This window comes from Diaphorina citri, unplaced genomic scaffold, assembly GCF_000475195.1.
Source record: "Diaphorina citri unplaced genomic scaffold, Diaci psyllid genome assembly version 1.1 scaffold4, whole genome shotgun sequence".
NCBI classification, from domain to species: domain Eukaryota; kingdom Metazoa; phylum Arthropoda; class Insecta; order Hemiptera; family Psyllidae; genus Diaphorina; species Diaphorina citri.
Window position 1 is genome coordinate 696,744 of NW_007377443.1, and position 24,070 is coordinate 720,813.

Consider the following 24,070-nt stretch of genomic DNA (forward strand, 5'->3'; position numbering starts at 1 on the left):
GTGTAGTTGAAGACACTTTCCAATGAAAACAAAGCCAACTAGAAAACCAAAGACGGTATCTCGAAGAGAACAACATGAGCTCTTAAGGGCCGTCCCCACTCCTCGTGAATTTCCGATTTCCCGAGAGTCTTGTAGGTAATGTAATTTAAATGAGTGTTCTCACTATTCACGACACGATTTTGTCCAAACGACAAGTGGGAACGGGCCTTTAGGTGGTACCAAAAACATTCGGAAATATTTTTAAACATTCAAAAAGGCTGACAGAATAAAAGAGGATGCAAACTGCCCCGATTTTTTTTCTTTTTTTTTGCAATCAAGTGTAGTTGAAGACACGTTGAGTGAGAAGATTATTCATAAGCAAGTATATGAAGCAGCAACAATTTCAATCATTTGGGCAGCTTGCCATCAACACTGTATGATGAAAAACAATGTTTTCTTTAGCGTACGTACGAAGCTATTGAATATTTTCATTTTTTGTTCCCTTAGGTAGAAAATCTGTAGGAATTTCTTGCGGAAAAGGTAAAATTAGAAGTATGAGGGACATAAACGGGACTTTTCTTAGATTTTCAAGTAGAAAATCTGTACGTAGGAATTTCTTGCGGAAAAAGGTAAAATTAAAAGTATGAGGGACATAAAAGGGACATACTTTTCTATATTTGTAAAATATGAGTTGAGGGAGATTGATTAAAAGAAGGAGAAATAAACAGAAATAGATCGCATATTTAAACGTGTCTTCTGAGAAAAATTTACCCAGAGAAAAATATTATAAAGTGGGAAATTAATGGCATATAAACTATACATAATGCCTTCCCCCTGGGGACATGTATTCAATAAAAGTAAAACGTCATGAACCCATCACAAATCACTTGTCACTATCGAAGGTTTTGGTTCCTTCCAATTGAAACTTCAAACTCGCTAAATTTTGTTCAAATACCTATGTAACCCCAGAGAAAAATACCTATTATAAAGTGGGAAATTAATGGCATATAAACTACACATAATGCCTTCCCCCTGGGGACATGTATTCAATAAAAGTAAAACGTCATGAACCTATCACAAATCACTTGTCACTATCGAAGGTTTTGGTTCCTTCCAATTGAAACTTCAAACTCGCTAAATTTTGTTCAAATACCTATGTAAACTATCACAAATCAAGAAAAAAAATTCCTTCTTAAATAAAAAAAAAGACCGAGTTTTTCGTTCAAATTCTCAGCCAAATAGCAATTTGTCGATGACATCTTTGAAAATCATCAATTCCAACGTTGCGCACCATCATGCAACGTTGTGCACCATCGTGGGATAACACAGTATCAAGCGTACCGGGAGGCACACGAACGCCAAGAGTTCGAAGCGCCATCCGGCCTATATTAACACGAAACAGAGTTTCATGGTTTTTCGGCATTTTCACCTCAACTTTTCTCCCACTTTCCTTCAACTTTATTACAGTATCACAAATTCCACTCGAGTATTATTATGCACAGGAGTCCCGTGTTGATACTCAAGTATACGCACGAGTCCCGTGTTGTTACTCGAGTATACGTAGGAGTCCCGTGTTGGTCCCGTACACAAGTCCCTGTCCCGGGTTCGGCGCCCATCGTATCAGTATTATTATGCACAGGAGTCCCGTGTTGTTACTCGAGTATACGCAGGAGTCCCGTGTTGTTACTCGAGTATACGTAGGAGTCCCGTGTTGTTACTCGAGTAGAGACAAGAGATAACATAGAATTAAACACAAATTCACAAATGCTTCTTGTTCTGTATTTTGTTCACAGTACTTTTACATGACTACACATATATGAAAGTAAAAAAAAAAAAGTTGGTTGTTATTCAGAAGCCACAGCAGTGAAAAAGAAAGCTCCTTTTTGTTTCTAACCTAGCTCTATAACACTGGTCACCCATCGTATGCAATTCAGACTCATATATCCCGTGTCCCGTGGTAGTTCAATATGACGTAGACGGACAAGGCGACCTTTCTTCCCAGTGGGAGGTATGCCACCTTCCTTACCACCAGGTGTCGAGTCATTGGAACCTCCTGTGCTACCCGAGTCTGAAATCAAATAACAATCCTTTGTGTAAGTGGAGCTATTGCTTTAGAAGCATTAAAAACTACTTTAAAGCCGCTGGCTTAGCCTTGTGAGTGGAAGGTGGTCCCTGCACTTACTAGTTAACTTGGAATGTTGCGAGTCTGCCTTGTAAGCTCCAGGCCGCGGGTTTGATTCCCGCCCGGGGCGGATTTTATCCTGAACGGATAAGATTCCTTCCCAGAAAGACCGGCTTTCTCCTATCCTGTTTTCCTTCTCTCTTCGCTTTCGGGACGATAAGACCTTGGCAGTTGTAGGTATATCAAACTTTTTTCTACTTTCTATTACTAAAGTTAATAGCGATGCTATACTAGTAATGTGAAAGTATTTTTTCAAGTGTGGTGGACCTGGGCCTAAAACTTCAGTTTTTTTATATATACAGAAATTTAAATAGAACTCAATTTACCTGCTGTGGTGCCTGGTACACCGCCCTCCAGTCGGAATATCTGAGCGATGGTATGCGTGTCAGTGAATGAGCTTAGTGATACACGACGCGACGCTAAACCCACTATCAAGTGTCGCGAGGTAGGCGACAACGATACAGACACAGCATTCAGCTCGAAACTCGTCGTGTACAGACACTGGCCTAGAGTACCCCAGTGCAGACTGTACACACCTGAAACCAATAGAGGTGGATGAGAATAACAGAGTGACACATATAGCTTGGAGACTTAGATATAGCTAATGGAATAAAATAATTAGGTAGAGATACAGACACAGCATTCAGCTCGAAACTCGTCGTGTACAGACACTGGCCTAGAGTACCCCAGTGCAGACTGTACACACCTGAAACCAATAGAGGTGGATGAGAATAACAGAGTGACACATATAGCTTGGAGACTTAGATATAGCTAATGGAATAAAATAATTAGGTAGAGATACAGACACAGCATTCAGCTCGAAACTCGTCGTGTACAGACACTGGCCTAGAGTACCCCAGTGCAGACTGTACACACCTGAAACCAATAGAGGTGGATGAGAATAACAGAGTGACACATATAGCTTGGAGACTTAGATATAGCTAATGGAATAAAATAATTAGGTAGAGATACAGACACAGTATTCAGTTCGAAACTAGTCGTGTACAGACACTGGCCTAGAGTACCCCAGTGTAGACTGTACACACCTGAAACCAACAAGAAACCTGTCTATTTTACTCAAGTTCTGTTAAACACTGGATACATACAAGTCTTGGTTATTATCCCGACTCGGAGTAGTATTCACAAAGGATGTCTAAAATAATTAAATTGATTAATAGCGAAGAAACCTTTTATTTATTCCCGGCGCACGGCGGGGTCGAAGTTTTTTCGACTCTGTGAGTTCGGGGTGCCTCGTGAGGACAAGTGAGTAGCTACTTTCATCGAGCAATGACCAGTGGCGGCATTACCAGTGTAAAATGATCATACGAGTAGATGAGAATTAGTAGTAAAGGAGGCACTTAGTAATGCTGTGATACCCACAAAAGATGTGAAGAAGCTCTCTGCTTTACCACAAAGATTCATGAGTTGATTTGTTTTTGCAGTAGGTTCAGGGGTAGTAATGGTTGACTTACCTAACATGGTAGTCACACTATAGTAAAGGAGGCACTTAGTAATGCTGTGATACCCACAAAAGATGTGAAGAAGCTCTCTACTTTACCACAAAGATTCATGAGTTGATTTGTTTTTGCAGTAGGTTCAGGGGTAGTAATGGTTGACTTACCTAACATGGTAGTCACACTCAATCTACCAGATGGCAGCAGAGTTACCAGAATCTGCCCATCCTTGGATATATCTACACTCGCATCATTGTGAATCTTGCACTCTTTCACCACAACGTTCTTCTGAGCTGTAAACAATACGGAATTCACAAGATTAGTTCTCAAAACGAGGAAAAAATGGCCAGCCTAGTTAGCTTGGTTGGGAGCGCGTCTGCCTTGTAAGCGCTAGGCCGCGGATTCGATTATCGCCCGGGGCGGATTTTATCCTGAAAGGTTAATATTCGTTCTCGGAACGGCTTGCTTTCTTCTATCTTGTCTTCCTTCTCTCTTCGATTTCGGAACGATGGGACCTTGGCAGTTGCAGTTCCCTCTATGACAAAAATTATGGTAAAACTACTTACCATTCCAAATATCGGGTATGTTGGATCTAGCAAAGTCCCAGGCTTGTATTCTATGATGTGGAGAATAATAGGAGTCCGGAACCAGAATAGAATTCGGACCATAGGCACCTGGAAGAGACAAGAGGATCATTTTATTTATTAATTCACTTTCCCTTTTTGAAAACATAGTTTTGGGGTTTGACAGTCTCCTCGTTTTTATTTTCTTCCCTTTAGGCGCTTAAATACTAGGGGCAGTATATCGTTCGCGCTGAAATTCCCTCGCGTAAAGTCTGAAGTCGAGAATGTCAATATTGATGGAATAGAACATCCAGTTCTTGGATACACAAATATTTTATCAGAGGAACTGAACACCGGAAAAAGAGAACTCATAAATTGGGGGATTTAGAAGCTGTTAGTTTTGACAACCTCTGTAGCCTGGCAGTCATCATACAGGTCTAGTATATAGGAGGTTCAGGTTCAACTCAATTCTTCTTCTTCGCCTTTTCCAGTGTTCAGCAGGGGTCGGAGTTTTTCGCCAGAATCTTTATCAGCCCTAGGCTAACTGCTTTTGGTCTGACATTTGGTTTTTGGCTACAAAATTTCAAGAGTGGATGGATACCCTTTGTACGCAACCTTTGCTAGTTCTTTAGCAAGGGGAATTTCAGGCTGGTATCTTCCCTGTTTAAAGTCCCCCAGGCAGAATAAGCTTGTCTAAAACTCAATTATTCCTTTTTGTAACTATATGTAGAAATAAAGCTCACCTCTCATAAGGAACACATTGCTGCCGAGGCCCGCCGCGCGCTCCTGAGGCACAATCTCCTCGCTCCCATCATCAAACACACTGGGGGGAGTAACGAAGCGCGGGTGCAGGAATCTCGCACTGCTTCCTCCCCCGGCTGATCGAAACGTAGGGGGAGACGTGGGCGTAGGGGAGGGAGGAGAATTGAGATGAGGGGAGGGGGAGGGAGGGGAGGTGAGGGGGATATCGTTCAGATGTACCTGGGGCAGGTCGGAGGGGGAAGGGTCTTGATAGGCAGAGGACGTACCAGCACCTCCCTCTTGACTAACCACGGATATGGGGGCTGAAATCAGGAAACAAAGAAAATAAAATAGATTAGAATTTTGAACATTTGAGGTTGGGGTGTTGAAGCTAAAGAACCTCATAGATGAAAAGTTTGCAAAGTTTCATATCAAGGCTTCCTCAAAACAGTTATTTCTTAACAACACATTTAAAATAATAGAAAGTAAAAATGACACAATAGAATTTTTCGAACTAATTGGGACCAAGGGTAGTTCATATGAAATCGGGGTTCCATATAAAAGTTCAGAAAATTGGGTTACATTTATAATAAAAAAAAAGACCTAAATAAATAAAAATAAAGTGGTGCAATATTAAACTCTCGGGATAAAAGGACCTACATGTGCTAATTCCACAGTATCTCTGAATAAAGCACTAATATCTAATACATTACAAAACAGAGAAAACAGGTTGGTTAAATCTAAATCAATTGAAATAATGATTGATGGAATACCTGAAGATTCCCGTGTGAGGCGGATGGGGCCTCGTGAAGGTCTGAAGGTTGGCACCTGGAGGAGTCGACTAGTGGCCTGTCTGTGTCTGAGCAGACTCTGCAACCGCGTTACCGAGTTCAGACTAGACCGGAGATTATCCAGTAGGTGTCTGAAATGCGAAATAATAATAATAGACTCTTGAGTGGAAGGTAACCACTAAGCGAGGTTAACGCCGGATGTGTTCTCTACCACCTAACCCTTAGAGCTCCATTATTATCTGGTCAAATCCTGAAATAAATAAGGATAAAATTCCACGTGGAAGGTAACCACTAAGCGAGCTTAACGCCGGATGTGTTCTCTACCACCTAACCCTTAGAGCTCCATTATTATCTGGTCAAATCCTGAAATAAATAAGGATAAAATTCCATGCGTCAGCTGGGATCGAACCCACCCACGCCCTCCTGTTTACCTTGCGAGCGTCTTGACCACTACGCCAAATACTGCCACGGGTTTTTGTTAAATTTAGTACGGGATAATCTAACAGATTCAGCCAGTGAGGAAGAAAACGAGGGGGTCGGCCTTGTAAACGCCGGGAGGCTGATTTTATCCTTTTCACGTTTTTTTTTCTCTCTCTCGCTTCCTCCTATCCTGTCTTCTCTGCTCGCTTCCGGGACGATAAGGCCTTAGCAGTTACAGTTCTCTCTATCAAACCTCTTTTTTTTAAGACCTTACCTGGAAAGAGATAACTGTGCATACAAGAGTTCCGTGAGATGAAGTGCTAGTTGTAATAGTCTATGAAGATCTGAAACATAAGAAATATCATCGGTGATAATGATAAGTATTATTCAAATCAGAAATTCCACTTATTAGTTCAGCGATACACCAGTTCGCCATGGATCACTTGAACAACGCAACGTCTAACTGAATCCAGATTGGTGACTAATTGTGTAATCGCGTTCTCTTGACTTTCCCCGGTCCAACTCAGGCTGAGTGAACCTAAAGAGTGAGGTTTAAACCCCTAAAAAAATGCAAGTATAATTCATGTTCTTTTCCCCAAAAATTTCCGATTTAGGTCGCTTTTCTCGGTCGGATGATAAAATATCCTTTGAGACCCCAACTAGAATTTATTTATTTAATAAATTTACGGGGATATCCCCAATCGTACAATAACTAATTAACTTAAAATTAAAAAGCTATAACTCAGATGATCTATTCAAAGCCGAAGAAATAGGATAATTACAACAATTTAGCTCTGAATCGCTGCTTCGACTCCGAATTATATTCTTTTCTCAACTCACTATATACTCTCTCGTGAAAGAAGAAGCTCTCCTGTTGATCCTGGTGTGATGGTACGTCCAGAAGATTAGCATTCTGGAAGAAGGAAGATATATGTCGCAGCATCATGGCCAGAATGTGCCGGGCTTGACTTCGGGCTTTTACCATGCGATGTCGGTCCGAGTCACTCCTGCTGAGGGGGGCGAAGAAAAAGGAGGTGGGGTTAGAATTTTAAATAGGGGGCTGTAAAAATCAATACGTTAAAATGTATTCTATAATTTGACGACATAATACGAGGATTGGAACGTATCACATGCCTTCAGTTTATTGAAATATAGTTATTTCTACTCACGTGTTAGTACTCCTATGACGTCTAGAGGCTCGGGCCGTACTCCTACTAGTACCAGGTAGTGTAGACAGGGGGGGAGGTGGGGGAGGAACTCTGTCCACCCCATTCACCGATGTGGAAGTAGAGGGCTCTTCTGTCCAGTCGGCTGAGGAGAAATAACAATAGTTTATTGAAATATAGTTATTTATAGTAATAATATGTATGAGCCTGAATCAAAAACCCGAGGCGAACTTTATCCTAAACAGATAAGGTTTGTTCTCAGAACGGCTGGCTTTCTCCTATCCTGTCTTCCTTCTTCTCTCTTCGATTTAGGGACAATAAGACCATAACAAATACAGTTCCCTCTGTCAAACCTCTTGAGAAAAAAAGTTGCATATTTTTTTTTTTTTATTTTTTTTACAGTGCGAGCGACATGACCATAAGCATTGTACAGGGTGTCTACCAGACTGGAAAACCGGGAAAACCGGGAAAAGTCAGGGAATTTCATGGAGACTGGAAAAGTCAGGGAAAAGTATTTTTTTTTACAGTGCGAGCGACATGACCATAAGCATTGTAGTGCTTAAGAGACAGAGAGAAAAAAAAGACTGCAAATAATTGTCATTTCAGCCCTATTAAATCTTTGCCACTCCTTACCTCTAGTGCTTAAGAGACAGAGAGAAAAAAAAGACTGCAAATAATTGTCATTTCAGCCCTATTAAATCTTTGCCACTCCTTACCTCTGGGTGCAGATCTCTGTCGCCTATGTTTATTCCAGGTGGATGTATATCGTGTTCTACTCTCTCCAGTCTGCTCTGTACTACTGGTAGGGGACTGCTGGGTTGCCGGATGATCACCAGGGCGTCGAACCGGGGTCCTCGCATTGGAAGTCCGGTTAACCGCTCTCGCTCTGAATACACCTGGGGAAGACGATAATATGGCGTTCACCTCACTGTATAACTAAGGTCCTTATGACGGGGTTTTTTTAAATCGGTAGTGTAGTAGTCAAACCTGCCTTGGGGTTTAGTGGTCAAGACGTTAGCCTGGTAAACAGGAGGGCGTGGGTTCAATCCCAGCCGAGGTTTGGAATTTTATCCTCAATATAATTTGAAAATTTGACCAAAATAATAGTAGTAGCAGCCCTCTGCTGGAGTAAAGGGACTTTTCAGTCCTGTGCGAGCAGTATAAATAAGCACTATTATTATTAACCACCATTCGGTGACCAGCCACCTGCCTAGTCACATTAACCTCGCCCAGTCTGAGTGGGACCGAGAAAAGCCAGCAGCACGCGATTGTCCAGATGGTCACCCGTCCGGATTCTAACCACACACAACGTTGCCTAACTTCAGTAATCCACTGGTGCATTCAAGAGTCAAAGTGTATGATCGAGGTTAGGGTAGCTGCACCAATATGGCCATGTACTTACCTCAGGGTTGGTGCACCAATGTGGCCATGTACTTATCTTAGGGTAGGTGCACCAATGTGGCCATGTACTTACCGGAGCGGGGAGTGCCCCGTTGCCACAATGCTCGGTTAGCAGCCATCAGTTCCCTGGATGCCACTCTTCTCTCGTTCAACAGCGACGCTCTACGCTCACTCAGCATAGCACTCCTCCTTTCACTGAGTATCGCACTCCTTCTCTCACTCAATAGAGATCTTCTCTCACTTAGCAATGAGCTCCTTCTGTCACTGAGTAGAGCACTCCTTCTGTCACTAAGTAGTGAACTTCTTCTGTCACTAAGCAGTGCACTTCGTCTCTCACTGGCACGCCTAGCTGCGTTACCACTGGGACGATAGTCAGTTGCCGTGTTGCTGGCACTCACTTCGTTGAGAAATTGGGTCAGATTGATCATTTGGTTTACCAACTGAAAGAAAATAATTCAATATTGCATTTAATTCTTTACCTACTAATAAAGGGAGAACGGGCTCTAGTCTAGATTTTAAATCATTACATGAAAGTAAAATCGAAAATCAAAAATAATAATAATAATAATAATAAACTGAATATTAAACAAATTAGGTAGGTACATAGGTACTGATTTTCTCTAATCACGATCGAATAAATGATTTTAAATCATTACATGAAAGTAAAATCGAAAATCAATAATAATAATAATAATAAACTGAATATTAAACAAATTAGGTAGGTACATAGGTACTGATTTTCTCTAATCACGATCGAATAAACTACGGGCTAAAAAATTCTCGGAGGGACGGGCCCAACTTGTTATTACTATTGTAATAATAAAGGAAGGACGGACTACAAATGTACCTTGGAATCGCTTTCGCACATTCTTTTACATCCATGCCTATCCAAGAACGGAAAAGTTCGGTCAGAAAATTTCCGCCCAGGTTGGGATTCGAATCCAGCACCTCCAGGTTGAGAATCAGTGCTCTTGACCACTCGGCCACAATTCAATTCAAGTTTATTGTATTGTTGTTACACATCACATACAATTTGCATAAGATGAATACCTATAGGTGCTAAAAATAATAATAAAATCATAAACGATGATGACAAATAGGTATGACTCGAGGCTATGTTTACACGAAAGATTCGAGAATATTAAAGATGTAGGGATATAGGATTCAGATAGGTATGTGTATGCTGTGCAAAGTTAGCAAGAACTCACCTCAGGCTCATCGGGCTGGGCAGAGGTAGAAGCGGACGTAGCACTCAAATCAGTGGCGGTCACAGGAGGCGATGTATTTCTGCCTGGTTCTTCTCGCGACCGAACCAGACCCGTAGATCGTACGAATGGCCACTGGAAGTCACTCGACCGAAATCTCGGGTTATCGGAGAGGCGATTACTTGTGTTGTCAGACGACAGGCGACGACCCCCTGAAATAAGAAGGCAAGATTAAACGTGGCTTTTACAAATATTTAACCTTGACAAAGGGTTCCTAATGTTTTTGTCGCTACTAGGAATTGAACCTTTAGAACTTTAGACCAACTGAAATATTACAATGAAAATGTAGTAGTTCTATCAATTTTTACTTTTTTTTTCGTTTAATATCTATTTTCTACAGGACTTTATATTATTTACCTCTGCTACCCACTGCCGGCCTCTCTCTTTCCAGGAACGAAAACGAGGGCGTGTCTGCCCGAGATTCCAAGTCCTGTGATTGGCCCGCATTCAGGTTGAGGAGGCGAGAGAACAGTACTGTGGATCGATCAGGGGGTGTGTCCTGTGATTCCGAGCCCGCTGATTGGCTAGCGTCTGGGTTCAGTAGGCGGGACAAGAGATAGAGACCGCCCGTAGATCCTGGGGCTGGACTGCTATTGGTTGGAGACATGATGTTGGTGATGCGTGATATTCGTGAAGTGGGAGGGGAGCGGGGGCGGGGCCTATGATCCCTGCTCCAAGGGACACGCAGCATTTCCACGCCTCCAATACGAGAGGGGGAGGAGCCTCGTCTAGAAGGGGAGGAGCCACGGGAATTCCATGCCTCCCAGGGGCGAGCACGAGGGACACGTAGGAATCTAACACTCTCCCAACTAGGAGTATCAGGAGGAGCTTGGGAAGATGAAGTAGGAGGAGCTTGGGAAGATGGAAAAGTTAGATTCAAAAAAGATTTTTTGACCTTAACCTTACTTAAATGTTTAACACCATATTAACCTTAAAGGTTAAAAAAAAATCCTCATTAAAAAAGTTCATTAAGGTAGTCACACGATAACACAGAGTGAAATATTATGTGATCGATCTTCGTTAACATGACCATACGAAAAAAAAGTAAAAAGAAAAATCCCTTTTGTAAAATATGCCTACAAGCGAATTTAAGTTCGGAGGGAGGAAGAGATTTTTTCAAGTGATTCGCGTTCTACCATGATTTAGTGAACTTGTAAAAACGCAACGGAGGTCTTATAGTACCGAAATCGAAGGAGGTCGAGATAGGAGAAAGCCAGTCGTTCCGAGATCAAACCATATCTGTTGATAAAGTTCGCACCAAGCGGAAATCAAACCTGCAACCTAGCTCTTACAAGGCAGGCCACCTTCCAAGGGAAGATGAAGTAGGAGGAGCTTGGGAAGATGAAGTAGGAGGAGCTTGGGAAGAGGTGGGTGGAGAAATGATGTCCGAATCCTGCACTTCTGTTGGTGTATCTCCTAGAGTTGTGGGCGTGTTTTGCACTAATGTGGGTGTGGCTTCTTTGCTTGTGACAGACTCCTCTATAGAAGCACAAGGTGACTCTAGGTTCGTGCTTACATGGGGGACTAGGGAAGAAGGACGTCTATGACTAGGACATGATGAACTACTGGGTTTATTGGAAGACTTGCTAGATTTGTTCGGAGAGGAACTAGATTTAGATTTGAAAGGAGATCCACTATTAGAATCCTTGCTAGGCTCATCAAGAGGACAGCTAGATTTCTGCGGAGACTTGGTGGTAGCGCTAGATTGTTGACTAGTGCTGGGTGATGGGCTAGCACCATTGGAAGTGCCTGGAGCATTCTGAGTATTATCCTGATTCTCCAAGGCAGCTGTGAACCAGCAAGAACATTCATCTGGTCGAGAGGAAGAAGAAGCTTGCGAATGACCTAAAAACATAACAATGAGTTTTTTTTTTTTTTTTTTTTAGAGGTTTGAGGGAAACTCTTGTTGGAAAAAAAAAAATCATGTTGAAATATTTGGAGATATCACAGAGAGTAGAGAGGGAGCAGAGAGAACCTTCCAGTCTGATCCAAGTTAATCAAGTAGAATGTAGTAGTAGTAGTCAAATGAGCCGGGAGATAAATTGCAGGTTTGTTCAGTGGTAACGCGCTTGCTTGTCTCGGGTTTAATTTTCCGAGTCAACAAAAAATTTGCACTCGTATTACGATGGCAAATATTTCAATGTATTGTCTCTTCTCGCCCATCTGATAAGGGACATACTACGGGAAGGGCATGCTACGACACAGACCCCATGAGTCTAATGTAGCAGTTGTTTTGTTACTATGAAATAAAAACGGTGGTGAAAATAAATAAAGATGTTTAGGGTTCTTACTTGGATGGTCTTGTCCTGTCGAGTCCAGGGGTTCCCGGTTGGGTCGTCTTCTTCTCTCAGAAGGTTCACTCGAGTCCAGATTGAAACCCGGAGGTTTTCTCTTACGTCGATACCCGGACACGAATGCGGACAGCGGAGTAGAAGAGGTTGATGGTGGGGGAGAGTTGGGCACTGACAATACTGTAGTGGGAGACAATCATAAGGCATGCTTTAGTTGTTTTTTCCTGGAAAACTGAGAGGATTTCCCCTCTTTTGAAGCTTATTTCTCCTTCTTATTTTTTTTCCAAATAATAATTAACTTTATTTTTTAATGAGACAGAACATAATGATAATAACAAAGAAAGAAATGAGGGAGGGGGAAAAATATGGAATTGTGACGATTTTTTTTTTTGTAAAAAAAGCAATTTCCTTTTTTTTCAACTTTATTTTTCAATAAGACAGAACAAACAATGATATTAGTGACAAAAACAAAGAAAGAGATTATGTTTAAAAAAAGCAATTTCTTTTTCTCCACTTTCTTTTTAACTATCGAAGCTGATTTTTTTTTGTAAAAAAAGCAATTTCCTTTTTTTTCAACTTTATTTTTCAATAAGACAGAACAAACGATGATATTAGTGACAAAAACAAAGAAAGAGATTATGTTTAAAAAAAGCAATTTCTTTTTCTCCACTTTCTTTTTAACTATCGAAGCTGGCTAAATCGTTCTTACCTTCAGGCGTGGAGGTGGCAGATGTGTTAAGGGAGGAGGTAGACGGAGAGGAAGAAGTTGAGGGAGAAGAAGTGGACATAGACATATCCTCCCCTGGCAGGCGAGAATGGGAGGGAGAGCTTCTATTGGGTCCCACCAGAGTCTCTAGTTGAGCGATGAACTCTCGCACAGACTGGAAAACAATGGACTTTTGTTATTTGTTTGTTGCTATGTTAAACTACCTTTTGTTCTGTTACTCTCTTTCATCACTTCGTTACATCACTTTTGCACACGTTACATCACTATCGTATGTTAAATTACTTACCTAAAGTTAAAATGAAAAGATGTTAAACTACCAAGGTCTTGTCGTCCCGTAAGCCAAGAGAGAAAAAAGACAGGATAGGAGAAACTCCGTCGTTCCGAGAACGAACCTTCTCTGTTTGAGATAAAATCCGCCCCGGCCCGGAATCAAACCCCCGACCTAGAAAAAAGTAGATATAACTTTCGAAATTTTTGATATTGGCTTGTTACAAGCGCATATTTCGTGAACCATCATTCCTAGAACCCTTACACACACGTTACTTACATACTTTTGCACACCTTAAATTACTTACCTAAAGTTAAAATGAAAAGATGTTAAACTACCAAGGTCTTGTCGTCCCGTAAGCCAAGAGAGAAAAAAGACAGGATGTTATTTTATTGTTTATTTTGGTTCATCGTCTTTTCTAGTGCTGTTCTTCAGTGAAGATTGGTTGGTTCCCCTTCATTTTTTTCATACAACTGGTCCCGTAAGAAGCCCTGGTATGACTACTAGAGAGATACAGCGTGTAGGCTAGGTCTTGTGCCTTGGTGCTACTGCAAACAACAACTTACTTGACAAAATCCTCGCGTATAGCGGTCACCCTGGTATTATTGGTAACAGCAGGGGTGTTCACGACCAGAGCCGACAGTTCCCGACGCAGGACGCTATCCACCTCGGCTATTTCCGTGAGGGTCCCGACATCGTAGGGCGGATGTATCCACGCCTGTAGGGTGGACGTTGCCCAGCGCAGATGACGCAGGAGAACATGGAGGAGGAGGGAGGTGGCCTCCGAGTAGGAGTTGAACTCTGCACTGCCTGTACTACGCGAGCCAATATCTGAAAGCAAATGTAGGACATATGGACTTAAAAATCTATCAAATGTAGGACATATGGACTTAAAAATCCATCAAATGTGTCCGTGACTGGCTGTTGCGGGGCTACTCAGCCTCGTGAGGAAAATGAGTAGCTATGACATATAAATGCGCAGAGCGACCGGTGCCAGCATGGTAGTTAAACATTGGATTTTAGGACTATTATTAATATTTATTATAGTGTGCCAACATAGAATTATAATGTTATATACACCTTAGGACTATTGAAATATCCTACAATGCTGCAGTGAGCACCAAAGTTGTGACATAATAACACAAAGAAACTGCATTTTTAAAGACCAAGCACAAGTTCTCACGAAGGTTGACTGCGGTTCAGGACGAGCCTATTAAACATGGCTAGAGAGAGACCATCACCCAGGTGTATGGCAGATACAAAAAGATATCTTTTCTTTATTCTGCTATTGCCATTCGGCGAAAGCTAAAGCCGCTGCCACAACAACAAAAACAACAACTCTTCCTCTAAAGATATGTACTGCGCAGAGCGACCGGTGCCAGCATGGTAGGTAAACATTGGATTTTAGGACTATTGAAATATCCTACAATGCTGCAGTGAGCACCAAAGTTGTGACATAATAACACAAAGAAACTGCATTTTTAAAGACCAATCTTCTTCTTCTTCTTCAGGTTCCTCTCCTATCGGAGGTTGGAAATCATGATGGCAATCTCGTCTTTGTTTCTCGCAATCCTCATCAATTCTTCTTGATCAGCACACCCATACCAGTCTCTCAGATTTCTCCCCCATGACTTTCTTCTTCTGCCTCTGCCTCGTCTTCCTTCAATCTTTCCTTCGAGTATCACATTCAGCAACTTGTACTTTGGCCCACGGAGAATGTGTCCCAGATATTCTAGCTTCTTTTTCTTGATTGTGTATTCCAATTCTTTCTTTATTCTGCTATTGCCATTCGGCGAAAGCTAAAGCCGCTGCCACAACAACAAAAACAACAACTCTTCCTCTAAAGATATGTACTACGTTACTTACAGTGCGAGCTAAGGCTTTGAGTCTCTTCAGCAGATCAGACGTGGATGATACGCCAGTTCTAGAGGTAGATGGAGCATCGTCATCATCACTATCGTTATCACTATCACTGTCAGTATCATTCACATCTAGCATCGAGGTGTCCTCGTCACTAAAAATACAACGCACAAAGAAATGTTTAAAAGTTAGATTCAGAAAAGATTTTTTGACCTTAACCTTACTTAAAGGTTTAACACCATATTAACCTTAAAGGTTAAAAAAAAAAAATCCTCATTAAAAAAGTTCATTAAGGTAGTCACACGATAACACAGAGTGAAATATTATGTGATCGATCTTCGTTAACATGACCATACGAAAAAAAAGTAAAAAGAAAAATCCCTTTTGTAAAATATGCCTACAAGCGAATTTAAGTTCGGAGGGAGGAAGAGATTTTTTCAAGTGATTCGCGTTCTACCATGATTTAGTGAACTTGTAAAAACGCAACGGAGGTCTTATAGTACCGAAATCGAAGGAGGTCGAGATAGGAGAAAGCCAGTCGTTCCGAGATCAAACCATATCTGTTGATAAAGTTCGCACCAAGCGGAAATCAAACCTGCAACCTAGCTCTTACAAGGCAGGCCACCTTCCAAGCTAACTAGGCTGGCAGACCCGTGTCTGCTCTAGCGACTATGTCCACGCCCTGAGGCCTCTTATATCTGCCTCGATATTGTAGTGGTCTAGAGTAGACGTTCTCCTGGTAACTGCTGATGTAATGGGATTAATAAAATATAGGTAAAAAGATACGCCAAAAATTACCGCTGCTGCGACTTTGAAGTGTAAAAAGGTTCATAGCAATTAGATAGGGATTCTGTTCTCGTGTTGACTCAGCACCTTATTAATATTTGGAAGTATTGTGTCTCTTATCGCCCATCTGATGAAAAAAATACTACGGGATGGGCATACTACGAGACTACGACACAGACCACATGAGTCTAATGCGGCGGTGTTTCATTGCTACAAAAAAGAAAAAAAAAATGGCGATATACCTACTCATTTTATTATTATAATTATTTATTTTTCAAGTGCGACAATATTTTACTTACAGCAATAACATTATAGGTGGCCTGCATATTGCCAAAGAATTGTCGTACATTGTTGATCGTAGCCCTGATCATTGTAGGTGTAGGCTCATTCACCTCTTGAGTTGCTGAAACTGAAACAAAATTAGACAAATAAGATCCGGCGCATTTGCTTGTCTGTCCCCTCTTAGAGAAACCCTGCACGGAACTAGATCTTTTGCATGCTAATGACCCGACCATCCAGACCGCTCTTCTTTAGATGCACAAGATATGAGAGACATGCTGGACACGGAAAGTAAATAAGTAGAATAGAATATGTTGTTGTTGTTGTTGTTGTTGTTGTAGCGGCTTTAGCTTTCGCCGAATGGCGATAGCAGAATAAAGAAAAGATGTCTTTTTGTAATGTAGGACATATGGACTTAAAAAATCTATCAAATGTAGGACATATGGACTTAGAAAAATCATTGCTATTAAAGGAAATGGACTTAGATCAACAAGAGTTTCCATTAGAGAATTTAAGATGACCAAGGAGTCTTTCCTATGTAACTTTTCACGAGAAATCGATCGGCCATGGGGTCTGTGTCGTAGTATGCCTCTCATATATTATTACCTGCATGATATTGCTAAATGAAGAACTCTCAGAGGAGAGAGGAGTCTGAGTAGCAGATGTTGAAGCAGCGTTGTGATCCGTTCTATCCCTCGTAGTCTGGAAGAACAACATAAGATACTGTTGTAAATTGAACACATGCAATTTTATTACTTTAATAAGTATTTTGAAAGGTCGAATTAAATGAAAAATGTTGAATGAAATCAAACATTACTTAAATGAAAAATGTTCAATGAATCAAACATTATGTCAAAATTGTGAAAAATAATTTTATTAGGTCTAAAATTCAATTGCAATTTGTCTCACAAAAAGTAAGTAAAATATCGGTTGACATTAATTGACATTTATCAGCTCCCATGGCGTAGTGGTCACTGCGCTCGCCTTGCACGCGGGAGACCCGGGTTCGATTCCCGGCGAGGTCAAGAAATTTGTATCATGCAAATGATTGAGTCCGTGACTGGCTGTTGCGGGGCTACTCAGCCTCGTGAGGAAAATGAGTAGCTATGACATATAAATGCGCAGAGCGACCGGTGCCAGCATGGTAGTTAAACATTGGATTTTAGGACTATTATTAATATTTATTATAGTGTGCCAACATAGAATTATAATGTTATATACACCTTAGGACTATTGAAATATCCTACAATGCTGCAGTGAGCACCAAAGTTGTGACATAATAACACAAAGAAACTGCATTTTTAAAGACCAAGCACAAGTTCTCACGAAGGTTGACTGCGGTTCAGGACGAGCCTATTAAACATGGCTAGAGAGAGACCATCACCCAGGTGTATGGCAGATACAAAAAGATATCTTTTCTTTATTCTGCTATTGCCATTCGGCGAAAGCTAAAGCCGCTGCCACAACAACAAAAACAACAACTCTTCCTCTAAAGATATGTACTACGTTACTTACAGTGCGAGCTAAGGCTTTGAGTCTCTTCAGCAGATCAGACGTGGATGATACGCCAGTTCTAGAGGTAGATGGAGCATCGTCATCATCACTATCGTTATCACTATCACTGTCAGTATCATTCACATCTAGCATCGAGGTGTCCTCGTCACTAAAAATACAACGCACAAAGAAATGTTTAAAAGTTAGATTCAGAAAAGATTTTTTGACCTTAACCTTACTTAAAGGTTTAACACCATATTAACCTTAAAGGTTAAAAAAAAAAAATCCTCATTAAAAAAGTTCATTAAGGTAGTCACACGATAACACAGAGTGAAATATTATGTGATCGATCTTCGTTAACATGACCATACGAAAAAAAAGTAAAAAGAAAAATCCCTTTTGTAAAATATGCCTACAAGCGAATTTAAGTTCGGAGGGAGGAAGAGATTTTTTCAAGTGATTCGCGTTCTACCATGATTTAAGTAGTGTTAGTGAACTTGTAAAAACGCAACGGAGGTCTTATAGTACCGAAATCGAAGGAGGTCGAGATAGGAGAAAGCCAGTCGTTCCGAGATCAAACCATATCTGTTGATAAAGTTCGCACCAGGCGGAAATCAAACCTGCAACCTAGCTCTTACAAGGCAGGCCTTCCAAGCTAACTAGGCTGGCAGACCCGTGTCTGCTCTAGCGACTATGTCCACGCCCTGAGGCCTCTTATATCTGCCTCGATATTGTAGTGGTCTAGACTCTAGAGTAGACGTTCTCCTGGTAATAAGAAGGGCATGGGTTCAATCCCATCCGAAGTATGGAATTTCATCAACATTATCTGAGAATTGTAGACGTTCTCCTGGTAATAAGAAGGGCATGGGTTCAATCCCATCCGAAGTATGGAATTTCATCAACATTATCTGAGAATTCGAACACAATGATAGTATTAGGCTGCTGTGCTGCTATAGTAATGAGACTCTTTAGTTTTATTCGAGTAGCATAAATAACCACTATCTATTTACACCTTCATATTTTTACTCTTACCTTGACGAGGAAGATGCCATTCTGTACACAGGCCGCGCGCGTTGCTGTCTAGAGCGTCGTAGTCTCCTCTGAGCTTGTCCCATGTTACCATCACCTCCACCCTGTCTAGTAACACCACTTTCACTTGGTCTACTGGTTATATCCACATGCTCGTAATTCGTATCACTAGGTGTCGCACTAGGTGTGCTTACACCTAGTCTTCCATTGGTATTTGCTATATCCGCATAAACACGGGATGTACCGACATCTTCATTGGTGCTGATCGTACCCGGATCACTGTTACTCGAATCATCCTCAGAGAACATCACAGCATCTGAAACACGGGTAAAATCGGTATTAAACGATGCCTTGCTCACCTAGGTAGACGAGTATCCTTGACCATCTTTTGTGGTGATTTAGAAGGGGCCCGCTCCTCCCCCCTCGGACTAAAAAAAAGGAATTTTCATTGTGTTAATTTGGCGCCGCTGGCGAATTTTTTGAAAGTTTTGGTCTACAATAGTAAGAGAAGCATGCTTGTCAAAGGTGTAGTCTTCAGCGCCGCAGGCGAAACTTAAACTTTTCAGTAAGTATGTACCCTTTAGCCATGAGTCAGTTTAAATACAAGTACATTTGTTCGCGATATTCGCAGTTATGGGTTCGATCTCAGGCAGACGCAGATTTTTTTCAGCTTTTTTTTACCCCAAATAATTGATGTTTTAGATTTTTTGTGAGAGTTTAACAGTTTCTCTTTTTTTTATGCCCCCATTTTTGGATTTTCATGACAAAGAATAGATTCTCACATGATTTGAGACGTAAATATTCTGAAATTATGTATGGAACAATAGTCGGGCAAAAAACTCCTTGAATTTGATGGCACATTCGTTCTCTTTTGACCAATTTTTTGATGGCAAATTCGAGGATATCAGGCTGTATCTCGCAAATTATTGGTGTAGAAAAAAGTAGATATAACTTTCGAAATTTTTGATATTGGCTTGTTACAAGCGCATATTTCGTGAACCATCATTCCTAGAACCCTTACATGTACACCGATCGATTTCTCGTGAAAAGTTACATAGGAAAGACTCCTTGGTCATCTTAAATACTCTAAGGGAAACTCTTGTTGGAAAAAAAAAAATCATGTTGAAATATTTGGAGATATCACAGAGAGGAGAGAGGGAGCAGAGAGAACCTTCCAGTCTGAAAGCAGAAGAGAGAATGAGCTCTGACAAAAATCTAGGTCTGAAGAAACCTCCCCTTGACCCCCTACTACCAAAAACCATGTAAGGGGTCAGGGGAAATGTAGGGGGTTGAGGGGAGGATTCTCCTACATTTTGACCATAGGTTTGAAGTTCGGACTTAATTTACTCATTTCCCCTCCATTTTCATAAGTGGAAGGTCCTCATCGATTCTTCTGTAATAAGTCACCTATTCGCGGTTTGCTCGTGGTATTCGCGGTTGGCTCGCGGTATCTGCAGTTGTTCGCGGTATTCGCGGATTGTTCGCGGTATCCGCGGTTTGTTCACGGTATCCGCGGTTTGTTCGCGGTATCCGCGGTTTGTTCGCGGTATCCGCGGTTTGTTCGCGGTATCCGCGGTTTGTTCGCGGTATCCGCGGTTTGTTCGCGGTATCCGCGGTTTGTTCGCGGTATCCGCGGTTTGTTCGCGGTATCCGCGGTTTGTTCGCGGTATCCGCGGTTTGTTCGCGGTATCCGCGGTTTGTTCGCGGTATCCGCGGTTTGTTCGCGGTATCCGCGGTTTGTTCGCGGTATCCGCGGTTTGTTCGCAGTATCCGCGGTTTGTTCGCGGTATCCGCGGTTTGTTCGCAGTATCCGCGGTTTGTTCGCGGTATCCGCGGTTTGTTCGCAGTATCCGCGGTTTGTTCGCGGTATCCGCGGTTTGTTCGCAGTATCCGCGGTTTGTTCGCGGTATCCGCGGTTTGTTCGCAGTATCCGCGGTTTGTTCGCGGTATCCGCGGTTTGTTCGCAGTATCCGCGGTTTGTTCGCGGTATCCGCGGTTTGTTCGCAGTATCCGCGGTTTGTTCGCGGTATCCGCGGTTTGTTCGCAGTATCCGCGGTTTGTTCGCGGTATCCGCGGTTTGTTCGCAGTATCCGCGGTTTGTTCGCGGTATCCGCGGTTTGTTCGCGGTATCCGCGGTTTGTTCGCAGTATCCGCGGTTTGTTCGCGGTATCCGCGGTTTGTTCGCAGTATCCGCGGTTTGTTCGCGGTATCCGCGGTTTGTCAACAAGAGTTTCCATTAGAGAATTTAAGATGACCAAGGAGTCTTTCCTATGTAACTTTTCACGAGAAATCGATCGGTGTACATGTAAGGGTTCTAGGAATGATGGTTCACGAAATATGCGATTGTAACAAGCCAATATCGAAAATTTTCGAAAGTTATATCTACTTTTTTTACACCAATAATTTACGAGATACAGCCTGATTTCCTCGAATTTGCCATCAAAGATTTTGTAAAAAGAAAACGAATGTGTCATCAAATTCATCAATTTAACATGGCTAGAGCTAGAGACCATCACTCCGGTGTATAGCAGATACAAAAAGATACCTTTTCTTTATTCTGCTATTACCACTCGGCGAAAGCTAAACCCGCTAAAGCCACTACAACAACAACAACCATTATTACTTACTAACGGCTGGCGATGGTTGGGTCGAAGAGGTGGAAGGTTGTACCTCCCCAGTAGGACTATCTCCTACACTGAGCTCGGGTTGTACAGTGGTCAACTCCCGGGTGAGAACATCATCCATACGGGACGATAGAGAAGCAAAGCGGCGTACAGATGTCATAAGCAGATCTTCTGTGATAGGACGAGCCATGTCTTTGGTCAGAGTACTGAAATTCAGTCAAACAATACATTATCTTTTTTTATAATTTAAACAAGGTTTTTTTTCTTACTTAATATGCATAAATTTTACCTATGAAATACATAAGACCTTGTTTAGACTGCGGGATTAAAGGGACTTTTCAGTCTCATTCTGACAGGACAAACAGGGTATATTCTATTCTATGATATACATTATATTTTCTTTTCTTTTTTGATCTCTATGCAAACCTATAGACTAGGGCCATATACAAATTGTATCATGAAGCCGGATGAAAAATCCAATTACAATTACTTATACAGTTTATACTTCATACACGTATTCCATCATAGAAATACTTCACGACTTCTTTGTAATTTACGGTCTCGTCTTGACTTTATAAAGGGTGATTTTTTATTATAATTCAACTAAGATACAATTTTAAATTCATTATAAAGTTATTACCTACTGTCAAAAAAACTATTGAATGAACAATGATATTCTGATGAGTACATTGCATTCTTACGTCCAGATACAAATTTCTGATTTGATGTTACACGCTTAGACGAACACGAATGCGGGGAGCATTTTTTTTTTCATTTTATTATTATATTATTATTATTATTATTATTATTGATAGGAGAAACTCCGTCGTTCCGAGAACGAACCTTCTCTGTTTGAGATAAAATCCGCCCCGGCCCGGAATCAAACCCCCGACCTAGCGCTTGAAAGGCAGACGCAGACTCCAAGAGAATTAGGCTGGCAAATATATTAAAAGCACTGGCAGATAACTAATATTTTTGTTGTTGGTGTTGCAGCGCAAATGTGTAGGTCCTAGACCATCTTGTTCCTTCCGACCACGCCTCGTCTGTTGGGCCTTTGACAGAGGACACACCGACTCCATTTGTCAAGAGTCTTGGTTTACCTTGCCCTCGTGATCAATTTAATTTGAAGAAACCATTTACTTGGAAATTTTTACCACCTACTGGCGACTTCCTCAATCCCCCTTCAAATCTCCATTTTTTGCTTTTAAAAAGATGAGTGTTCCACCGCCGTTTTTATTTCGTAGCAATGGAACAACTGCTACATTATACGCATGGGGTCTGTGTCGTAGTATGCCTTTCATATATTATTACCTGCATGATATTGCTAAATGAAGAACTCTCAGAGGAGAGAGGAGTCTGAGTACCAGATGTTGAAGCAGCGTTGTGATCCGTTCTATCCCTCGTAGTCTGGAAGAACAACATAAGATACCTACTGTTGTAAATTGAACACATGCAATTACTTTAATAAGTATTTTGAAAGGTCGAATTAAATGAAAAATGTTGAATGAAATCAAACATTACTTAAATGAAAAATGTTCAATGAATCAAACATTATGTCAAAATTGTGAAAAATAATTTTATTAGGTCTAAAATTCAATTGCAATTTGTCTCACAAAAAGTAAGTAAAATATCGGTTGACATTAATTGACATTTATCAGCTCCCATGGCGTAGTGGTCACTGCGCTCGCCTTGCACGCGGGAGACCCGGGTTCGATTCCCGGCGAGGTCAAGAAATTTGTATCATGCAAATGATTGAGTCCGTGACTGGCTGTTGCGGGGCTACTCAGCCTCGTGAGGAAAATGAGTAGCTATGACATATAAATGCGCAGAGCGACCGGTGCCAGCATGGTAGTTAAACATTGGATTTTAGGACTATTATTAATATTTATTATAGTGTGCCAACATAGAATTATAATGTTATATACACCTTAGGACTATTGAAATATCCTACAATGCTGCAGTGAGCACCAAAGTTGTGACATAATAACACAAAGAAACTGCATTTTTAAAGACCAAGCACAAGTTCTCACGAAGGTTGACTGCGGTTCAGGACGAGCCTATTAAACATGGCTAGAGAGAGACCATCACCCAGGTGTATGGCAGATACAAAAAGATATCTTTTCTTTATTCTGCTATTGCCATTCGGCGAAAGCTAAAGCCGCTGCCACAACAACAAAAACAACAACTCTTCCTCTAAAGATATGTACTACGTTACTTACAGTGCGAGCTAAGGCTTTGAGTCTCTTCAGCAGATCAGACGTGGATGATACGCCAGTTCTAGAGGTAGATGGAGCATCGTCATCATCACTATCGTTATCACTATCACTGTCAGTATCATTCACATCTAGCATCGAGGTGTCCTCGTCACTAAAAATACAACGCACAAAGAAATGTTTAAAAGTTAGATTCAGAAAAGATTTTTTGACCTTAACCTTACTTAAAGGTTTAACACCATATTAACCTTAAAGGTTAAAAAAAAAAAATCCTCATTAAAAAAGTTCATTAAGGTAGTCACACGATAACACAGAGTGAAATATTATGTGATCGATCTTCGTTAACATGACCATACGAAAAAAAAGTAAAAAGAAAAATCCCTTTTGTAAAATATGCCTACAAGCGAATTTAAGTTCGGAGGGAGGAAGAGATTTTTTCAAGTGATTCGCGTTCTACCATGATTTAGTGAACTTGTAAAAACGCAACGGAGGTCTTATAGTACCGAAATCGAAGGAGGTCGAGATAGGAGAAAGCCA

General features: G+C 41.3%; 1 protein-coding gene across 5 annotated transcripts; it reads right to left on the bottom strand.

Moving 5' to 3' along the window:
- Positions 1 to 300: 300 nt before the first annotated feature.
- LOC103522621 (mucin-5AC) lies at positions 301 to 23,683 on the bottom strand. 5 transcript variants are annotated; one of them, XR_003394740.1, is made up of 22 exons: positions 21,324 to 21,549; positions 18,700 to 19,012; positions 17,689 to 17,836; positions 16,780 to 16,875; positions 12,963 to 13,134; positions 12,254 to 12,433; positions 11,273 to 11,807; positions 10,320 to 10,816; positions 9,906 to 10,114; positions 8,771 to 9,137; positions 8,013 to 8,192; positions 7,300 to 7,441; positions 6,971 to 7,140; positions 6,405 to 6,474; positions 5,693 to 5,841; positions 4,922 to 5,242; positions 4,182 to 4,289; positions 3,783 to 3,908; positions 2,488 to 2,697; positions 1,896 to 2,047; positions 1,133 to 1,591; positions 301 to 934 (listed from the first exon to the last, which is right to left on the bottom strand). XR_003394740.1 is itself a non-coding variant. In XM_026832235.1 (21 exons), exons 1-21 carry the CDS (start codon positions 21,508 to 21,510, stop codon positions 1,526 to 1,528), a joined length of 4,341 nt encoding a protein of 1,446 aa, XP_026688036.1. In that variant the 5' UTR covers positions 21,511 to 21,549; the 3' UTR covers positions 1,066 to 1,525. The 5 variants fall into 5 exon arrangements, 4 of the variants coding, with proteins under 4 accessions (XP_026688036.1, XP_026688011.1, XP_026687967.1 ...); XM_026832235.1 differs by lacking the exon at positions 301 to 934 and having other exon boundaries at positions 1,066 to 1,591; positions 11,273 to 11,750; XM_026832210.1 differs by lacking the exon at positions 301 to 934 and having other exon boundaries at positions 1,066 to 1,591; positions 6,971 to 7,137.
- Between the last annotated feature and the right edge of the window lie 387 nt (positions 23,684 to 24,070).